This window comes from Pipistrellus hanaki (genome assembly GCF_964339955.1).
Source record: "Pipistrellus hanaki genome assembly, chromosome: 9".
NCBI lineage: Eukaryota > Metazoa > Chordata > Mammalia > Chiroptera > Vespertilionidae > Pipistrellus > Pipistrellus hanaki.
In genome coordinates this window covers 46,017,980-46,026,615 of record NC_140511.1, presented here as the reverse complement: position 1 = coordinate 46,026,615, position 8,636 = coordinate 46,017,980, and the positions used below count along the sequence as shown (strand labels likewise).

The window sequence follows — 8,636 nt, the reverse complement described above, 5'->3', positions numbered from 1 at the left end:
TCGAGCCCTGCCTGCTTTGAAAGAAGAAACGGGGGCAGTCACAGAGGGAGAGGACCTGGAGTCCATGTCTCTTAGCTTTATTAACCGCCTGGCAGCCAGACAGCAGCAGCAGCAGTGTTCCTGGCTGGCCAGCTCGGGCCTGGGGCGACAGCCCCCGTCTGGTCTGCCCGGGGCACTGCCCACGGAGGCCTCTGCTCCTAGTCTGTGAAAGGACAGCAGCCCCAGGGCAGCTTCCGACAGGTGGAGCCGCCAATCCCCGTCCATGTCTTGCCACCCCAGCTCCAGGCAAGGAGCTGAACTTGGGGCCCAGCAATGGCGGCCTTCAGGGGCTTCTGCTCCCTTCCTAAGACACGCCCTTTCCCAACGGAGACGATGCCAGCCAGAGTGGGCGCTAGCAGAGCGGCCTTCGCTGATGGCTCCGGACGTCGGAGATGCTCGCGTCGGGCACCAGGTGGCGGCACAGGGCAGGGCTGTCGGAGCGGGCGGAGAGCTGGGCGCACAGGGTGGCGAGGCGGCAGGGTGTGCCACAGGGCTCGGAGGGCGGGTGTCCCTTATGGTAGAGGAACCAGAAGGTCTGGAACAGCTGCGCGTCGCCCCGCATGCGGTACACCAGGTCGTGCCAGGCGGCGGGCAGCGCGTTGGGCAGCCCGTAGGTCTCGAGGGCCCGGTAGAGGAGGTGCCAGTGCGGCGTGGCCCCCGGCTCGTTGGCTTGAGTCAGGTTCAGGATGTAGGTCTCGTGATCCAGGACCACGTGAGAGCTCCCGGGGTAGTTGCCGTCTGTTAGGTAGACCCGGTAACCTGCAAGGAGGGAGGCGCTGGCTGGGAACTCAAGAGAGCAATGGCAACGGAGGAAAGAGACCTGTGCCCAGCCCCTTGCCGGCCTAGGCTTGACCCCGCCGCCCCTTTAACCCCCCCAACCCCCCCCTCTTTCTACAGCCGCTCTCTGCCTCACTCACCGGGATTCAGGCTGATGTAGGTGGTGGCACTGGGCGCCAGGAAGGCTACGGAGAGCGGCCGGCTCAGGGTCTCCTCATCATAGAAGATTTCAAACTCATCCACGTGGGTGTGGCCAAAGAACTGACCGGCCACGGTGTTCTCGTACCTACACAGGGACAGCAATCGCACTCAGAAGGTTCTAGGGAGGAGGAGGAGGAATAGGAATCCATCCTATTCGAGCACGTGGCCTCCCCATCTGGTTGGGGCAGCAGGGATGTTGAAGAAGAGGCTCAAAGGAATTTCAATCTTCACCCTTCATCCTCCTACCCACCCCACCTCCCCTCCTACCTACCTGGCTACAATCCGGTAATAATTCCAGCTCCAGCTTTTCAGGCAGTGCCCTGGGGGGATGTGGCCGATTATATGCACCTGTGGAGGGAGGGAAGGGTGGTTATCAGGGCATAATCCGGGCTAGGAGGGGTTCAGACAGCCCAGGCCAGCCGAGTTGGTACTCATCTATGCTGACTGGCATTTCTGGCCAGGGAGAGGGTGAGTGAACAAAAGGACTTCTAAGGATGACCTTGCGCAGCACCCTGAGAGGATGCTGTTGGTGGAAGCGTCTCCGCTCACAGGGGCTCCGGCTCCAGACAGGGGTCTGCTGAGAAGAGCCGGCTGCTGCCCCGCATTGGGCACCTACACCATCACGCTCCCCACCCTCCCTCACCTTGTCTCCTCGGTCCTCAGCGGCCTGAAGCTCCCCCACCAGCCACTGGAGCTGCCCAGCGGGATCTGTGGAGTTGATCAAGAGCCAGAAGTTCTCACGGGAACAAAAATTCATATTGAGAGAGATGAGGCGGAGGCCGGGGCTTGGGGAAAGGGCATAGAACCCCCCGGTTCTGAAATAAAAGGGAACACAAGGGGGTCAGCGCCCATTCACCACCCTGGCCCTGCATGCCCTGACCTGTGCGAGACATCTGAATGGAACTTGGAGGCCTACAGAACCTCGTGTCTGCCCTCAAGAAGCTGAAGACCCAAGAGCATGGTGATGGGGCCCCAGGGACTGAGGAGAGTGGTTCGGAGGGCTGAGGGCTCTAGGGGTTCAGGGTAGAGAGAAAAGTGAAAGCAGTGGCAGCTCGGGAGAGATGGCATGGGCCTGGGTAAGCTGGGGGAAGGTAGGATGTAAACAGGAGGGGAAGGCATTCTGGAGAGGGCCAATACGAGCACAGCGGAGACGAGAAGGAGAGGGAACGCTGCCAGCCCTGTGAAGGAGGGTGGTGGGAGATAAGGGTGGGGAGGGAAGGGAAGGGAAGGAGGGGTCAGGTCAGGGAGGCCCGAGAGGCGAGCAGAGGAGTCCCGCTACAGCGGCCAGAGACAATGCCCGGGATCCCGGCTCCCTTCACGTCCATCCACCTTGCTTTCCCGCCCCGTTCTCCCGTGGGCCGCAGGTACCTGAGGGTGTGAAGGGCCTCCGCCGGCAGCCAGGGCCCCCAGGCCTCGGCCATGGCCTCGTAGAGCCAGCGGGAAGAGTGGTTGCCCTCTATGAAGGGGGGCGGGAAGCCGTTGACGGGCGTGCTCTCGTGGTTGCCCACGGCAGGGTACACGGGCACAGGCCCCAGGTACTTCCTCACCAGGGCCGTCACGGTGGTCAGGGCCTGCAGCTGGTCCTGGCGGGACTGGCGCCAGACGTTGTGGGCGGGGATGTCTCCCGTCCAGTACACCCTGTCGAAAGGGCCGGCGGGGCCCAGCCCGCTCAGCAGGCTCTCCAGCGTCCGCAGGGGCAGGTCGCACTTGCTGTACTCGCCCCAGTACCCGGCGCCCCGGCGGGCGGGGGGTGGCGGGCCGGAGCCCCGGCGGCAGCACAGCGGGTCTCCGCAGTCGGGGTCCGTGCCCTCCAGATAGTCCCGGTCCCAGTGCAGGTCCGTGAGGAAGAGGACGCGGCTGACGGGGGCCCCCGGGGCGGGCGGGTCCGGAGGCCGGGGAGCCGGCTTGGGCACGGCGGGCAGAGAGATGTTCCAGGAGGAGAAGATGTCCCAGTGCCCGCAGCTGGGGCCCAGGAGCAGGCCGCAGGCCTCCGACGGGCTCAGCACCGAGCGTCTCCACACCTCCACCATGTCGTCCTCGAAGAGCTGGACCGCCGACTGGCACACGGCCGGCGGTGCGATCTTCAGCAGCTGGCACAGCTTGGTGGCCAGGGAGCCCACCCGGGCCACGTTATTCTCTTTCTGTGGGGGGTGGGGGGGGGGAGGGAAGGCCCGGCGGTGAGAGGTCAGGGTCAGGACACGGGGATCCAGGCCGCCCCCCTGGCTACCACCCCTTGGGCCTCCGCATCCAAACGGGGGCTGGACTGGACCGGCGCCACCGTGGCAACGAGCCCTCAGCGCGCCCTCGGCCTCCCACAGGTCCTGCCCCGTGACTCAGGCAGCACCAGCTAGCACTCCTCTGCGGTCCCGTGGCCAGAGGCGTGTCAGGCCTTTGTTTTTGCCCAGTTGGCTTTCTCAGGCGCACACACAGCCTGCAGTGTGCCCTGAAGTCTGGGCTGGGCACACTAATGACAGGCTGTCCGGGGTTTGGGGGCCCGGCTTATCTGGGGAGCCTCACAAAGCTTTACCTAGCCGCCAGCACTCATCCTAACCGGACCAGCGTCAGGGCGGCCCCAGCTGGTCCTACACCCCTGGATGTGTCTTCCTGCAAGTCCCCTTGGAGTAGCTAGGACCAGGCACACCAGGGTGGGAGTCCCAGCCGCCCCCCCCCCCCCCAGCCCCCCTGACCAGTCATCTGCCCTTGGTCAAGTGACTTCACCTCCCCGGAAATCTAATCATTGGTAACATGGAGACAGCAGCAGCCAAGAGACCAGCGGGCGGGCCTGCTTTAACCTGTGTGAAAAGGCTAGCACAGCCGAAACTGGTTTGGCTCAATGGATAGCGGGTCAGCCTGTGGACTCAAGGGTCCCGGGTTCAATTCCGGTCAAGGGCATGTAATCTTGGTTGGGGGCACATCCCCAGTGGGGGCTTTGCAGGAGGCAGCTGATCTATATTCCTTTCTCATCGATGTTTCTAACTTTCTATCCCTCTCCCTTCCTCTCTGTAAAAAAAAAAAAAAGAAAAAAAATAGTTTAAAAAAAGAAAAAGAAAAAAAAAAGGCTAGCACAGCGCTAGGCCTATAATTTGCTCTGCTCCCTCACTTCACAAGGTCACCATGGGGGCAGGGCGACGTACAGCCCCGGGTGTCCTTAAAGGAGGGCGCCTTCAGTGAAGGCGTGTGTGGGGGCTAGCCTTTCCCCACGGGGGTGCCCTCCGGGACCCCGGGCCCTGTCTGTCCTCCGGCCTGGCCTCCTTCCCCACCAGCCCCTCCCGCGCTCACCTGCAGCCCGAAGTCGAGGACGGTGAAGAGGCTTTTGCAGGCCGGGCAGGTGAGGTTCCTCCATCCAAAGGTGCCCCCGTCCTGGGACACCAGGCCGCCGAAACTGGCGAAAAGGCCTTGGGCGGGGAGCGGGTGGGCCGCCGCGGGGGTCCGGAGAGCCAGGGCGGGGAGGAGGGCCAGCGCCAGCGCCATGCCCAGGCTCCCCAGGCGCGGGGCCCCGCGGGGTCCGGCCGGCCGCCGCTCCCCGCCGCCGGCCCGGCCGGGAGTGACCCCGGGGCCCGGCATCGCCCGCCGCGCAGGCCGCCTGTCCCGGCCCCGCCGCCGCCGCTCTGGGCCCCGGCCGGGCTCCAGGCCGCAGGGACAGCGCGGGAGGCCGCCCGCTCGCCCCGCCGGGCGCTGACAGCTCCGCGGAGAGCCGCGCCGCCGCTCCACCCCTTCCTCTTCCTCCGGCCCCATCGGCTGGCGGCGGCGGCGGGGCGGCGGGCCCGGACGGCGCCCGGGAGGCGGAGCGCGGCGCCCGGCGCGCCCCGGACCCGCCCTTGACCCCGCCCTTGACCCCGCCCCGGATTCCGCTGGGGCCCCGCCTGCTGGGGGTGGCAGGTGAAAGGCCTATAATACCTTAATAAAAAAAAAAAAAAAGAGAGGAAAAAAATTGATTAAAGACCTATACGGGAAAGAAAATGTAACTATTAGGACAAAATTCAGAAGAATATAGTTTTGAGCTTGGAGCTGAGGTACTTTAAATAAGAAAAAATGTATTAATCACAAATAAAGGAAGATTAATTGACCTTAAAAAAAAAAAAGGCCTATGGGAGGTTCCTAGGGGCCACCTTTCTCCAAATCTACGCTCCGATTCCTGGGCCCACCCGGCTTTTTTTTAATTTATTTTTTTTATTTTATTGATTTTTTTACAGACAGAGGAAGGGAGAGGGATAGAGAGCTAGAAACATTGATGAGAGAGAAACATCCATCAGCTGCCTCCTGCACACACCCCCACCGGGGACGTGCCCCGCAACCAAGGTACATGTCCTTGACCAGAATCGAACCCAGGACCTCTCAGTCCGCAGGCAGACGCTCTATCCACTGAGCCAAACCGGTTTCGGCCCCACCAGGCTTTTAACTGGGAAAGCGAGGCTGGGGCGAGCAGGGTTGGGCCGGGATCCTCCCACTGAGTGTTCTTCCCCTCGATGTCCCACCTTCTGGTCCTGGCACCAGCCCCCTGAGTCACCCTGCCTGCGAGTCTTTGAGTCACATTTGATTCAGACTTCTGAAGGAAGGGACTCTGGGCTCGGGTGGGGATGCCCATGCTTTAATTTTGTGGGCGAGGAAACTGAAGCCTGCGGATGGTGAATGAGTAAGAAGGGCTGGGAACGTGGACTAGAGCTTGGATCTCCCACCTCCTGTAGCCATGATAGTAAAAGCTGTCATGTATTGAGCTCTATACATGATTCCCACACGGATCCAGACACTGCTGTTCACGAAAAAAAGCCATTGAAACCTGTAAAGAATTTTTGTGAGTTTATTTGACATATGCCGGGAAGCAGAACCTCAACGGACTGAGATAATGCTCCGAGGAATGGCGGGTTACATTTCTATTTATGCATTGCCACCAAAGGAGAAACATAGGTGGGTCACATGAAATTCATTGGTGATGGAGTAAGGAGGTGGGAGAAAGCAAAGTGGTGGGACACCCCTGCGATTGGATAAAAAGTAAAATGATGGACTCGTACTTAGGTGAGTGCAGGAACAATTAACATGATAAAGAAGGAATTCGAGGCCTCCGTCCTGGCGCCCACCACACACACACACACACACACACACACACACACACGGTTGTGCCCCAGGGGCTCCAGAAAAAGGGAAGTTACAAGTTACCCAGACATCTCACAGATATGTTATCTTATAGGAAAGAAGGCAAATGGGCTCAGTAAAAAGATCGAAGTTGATCTTTGTCAGGGAAAATATCAGCCTAGAACATTACTACCCACTATAACCTGTTTGTAGTTAAATATTTAATTTCCAAACCGTCTTTTGTGGTTATTTTAGGTCTCTGAGTTTGCAAGACAGCCACGCAGGCCTCCCTTGAGTTTGTCAGGTCAGCATGTGGCTCTTTTCTTTCACACTGCAATGACTAATCTTCCATTTTACCAACCCTCAGAAGCAGGTATAATAATATCATTCTCGCCTTGACTGGTTTAGCCTATGGACTGAAAGGTCCAAGGTTCAATTCCGGTCAAGGGCATGTACCTTGGTTGCGGGCACATCCGCAGTAAGAGGTGTGCAGGAGGCAGCTGATGGATGTTTCTCTCCCATCGATGTTTTTAACTCTTTATCACTCTCCCTTCCTCTCTGTTTAAAAAAAAAAAAAAAATCAATAAATTATATTTTTTAAAATAATATAATTCCCTCCACTTTACAGAGGGAAGTTCAGTGGCAGAACAGAGATGAGAACATGAGCTGTTTAACTTCTGGAGTACTTCTCCAAGACCCAGAGTCCTGCCGATTCTCCCCTTTGAGAATATCTTCCAAGTGACTCTTCCTCATGTCTATGAGCATTATCTCAGAGTAGCTGTGGGGCAATAAATATATTTGGTCTTTGTCTCCAGTTCCTGGCACAGAGCTCCCCACATCCTTTGGGTTTCCTAAGTGATAGAAGTATCTTTTGTTATTTATGTTATGCTAATTAGGTACTTTAGGGTGGGGTCCCTAGATTGAGAATGGGGGTGGTCGCTAATCAGTCCCATCCCCTATCCTTCAAAGAAGGGAGTAGGGCTGGAGTTTGAGCTCTCTAAAAACTCTTTGGACCTGGAGAGCATTATGCTAAGCGAAATAAGCCAGTCAGTGAAAGATAAATACCACATGATCTCACTCATTTATGGAAATTAAAGAACATTATAACCTGATGAACAAAAAGATAGATACAGAGGCAGAGAAGCATGGAACAGACTTAATTATAGTTAAGTATAATTGAACATTGGAACAGTCAAATTATAGTGGGAAGGCTGGGAAGGGAGGAGAGAGGTAAGAGATCAATTGAAGGACTTGTATGCATGCATATAAACATAACCAATGGACGCAAGGCACTGGGGGGTGAGGACATGTATGGGAGTGGGGTGGGGGGACAATGGGGCGGATATGGACACATTAAAAAATTGATTAAAAAATTGGAAGAAAACAACTCTGAGCTCTGGCCAGTTTGGCTAAGTAGATAGAGTGTTGTCCCTATAGACTGAAGGGTCCCTGGTTCCATTCTGGTCAAGGGCATGTACCTAGATTGCAGGCTCAATCCCCAGCCCTGGTCTGGACACAGGCGGGAGGCAACCAATCGATGTCTCTCTCACATCCATGTTTCTCTCTGTCTCTCTCCTTCGCTTCTACGGTACTCCCTCTAAAAATCAATGGGAAAATATCCTTGGGCGAGGATTAACAAAACAAACAAACCATCTCTTTGAGGGCCTCTGGCTGGTGCAGAGGGTGCTGGGAAAATGGCACATCTGGAGAGAGCATGGAAGTTCCGTGACATCCCTTTCTATACCTTGCCCTAATCCATTTAGTTATTCGTGTGTAGTACCCTTTATAATAAACTGGTAAATGTAAGTAAGGTGCTTTCTGAGTTCTGTCCCAGCAAATTATCAAATCAAAATTTCTAGCTGGTTGGTCAGAAGCACAGGTGGTGACCTGAGACTGGTCACTGGCTTTGGAAAAGGGGTCTGGTGGGACTCAGCCCTTTAACTTGTGGGATCGCACACTAACTCTAGGTAGATAGTAGCAGAATTAAATTGAATTGTCCTACACCCAGTTGCTTTTAAAGAATTAATTGGTGTCAGAGAAAACACCCCAGGATTGGCATCAGAAGTAGGATTTGCCAGACTGGTGCTGGCTCATGGTTTAGGAAGAGGAAGGATGAAAGGGGAGAGGATGAGGAACTTGATTCCTGGTAGGGAACAGCAGCTGTGCTGCAATTCCTAAAGAATGAGGAATAGAGTGAAGAAATAAAATGAAGTCGCTATAGCCAACCTGCCAAATTACTAAAATCAGGTAGGTTGAGGCAGGAGGAAATGATTCTATTTCCTGTTCTAACCAGCCTGGGAACTAAAACGATTGGACTTTCCAGTCCTGTGTGTCAATGCCTGTATGTACATTGAATTTCCAGGTAACCTTCTGGTTACCCCATGAAGAACTAAGGAAAGAATGTTCATATATCCAGACGACACCTGTGGATGGGATAAAAAAGGATTCTAGGGAAAGTCACCTCACGGCGTGATCTGATCATAAATTCCTAACTGGAACACCTCATGCTCATCACCTAGAAACATCAACTTTTGGGGGCTCTGTGCAGA

General features: G+C 56.3%; 1 protein-coding gene across 1 annotated transcript; it reads right to left on the bottom strand.

Annotated features, from left to right (window-relative positions):
- Positions 1–36: 36 nt before the first annotated feature.
- Positions 37–4,780, bottom strand: SMPD1 (sphingomyelin phosphodiesterase 1). The gene is made up of 6 exons (XM_084894195.1): positions 4,297–4,780; positions 2,386–3,158; positions 1,661–1,832; positions 1,289–1,365; positions 957–1,102; positions 37–798 (listed from the first exon to the last, which is right to left on the bottom strand). The coding sequence occupies exons 1-6, from the start codon at positions 4,750–4,752 to the stop codon at positions 392–394; spliced, it is 2,031 nt and encodes a 676-aa protein (XP_084750321.1). The 5' UTR covers positions 4,753–4,780; the 3' UTR covers positions 37–391.
- Between the last annotated feature and the right edge of the window lie 3,856 nt (positions 4,781–8,636).

Coding starts and splice junctions, on each gene's coding strand:
- SMPD1 (XM_084894195.1), bottom strand. CDS start 4,752: ATGGGGCCGGAGGAAGAGGAAGGGGTGGAGCGGCGGCGCGGCTCTCCG. Junction 1,833..2,385: donor GAGGCCCTTCACACCCTCAG/GTACCTGCGGCC, acceptor CTTTTATTTCAG/AACCGGGGGGTTCTATGCCC. Junction 1,103..1,288: donor TATTACCGGATTGTAGCCAG/GTAGGTAGGAGG, acceptor GTCCCTGTGTAG/GTACGAGAACACCGTGGCCG.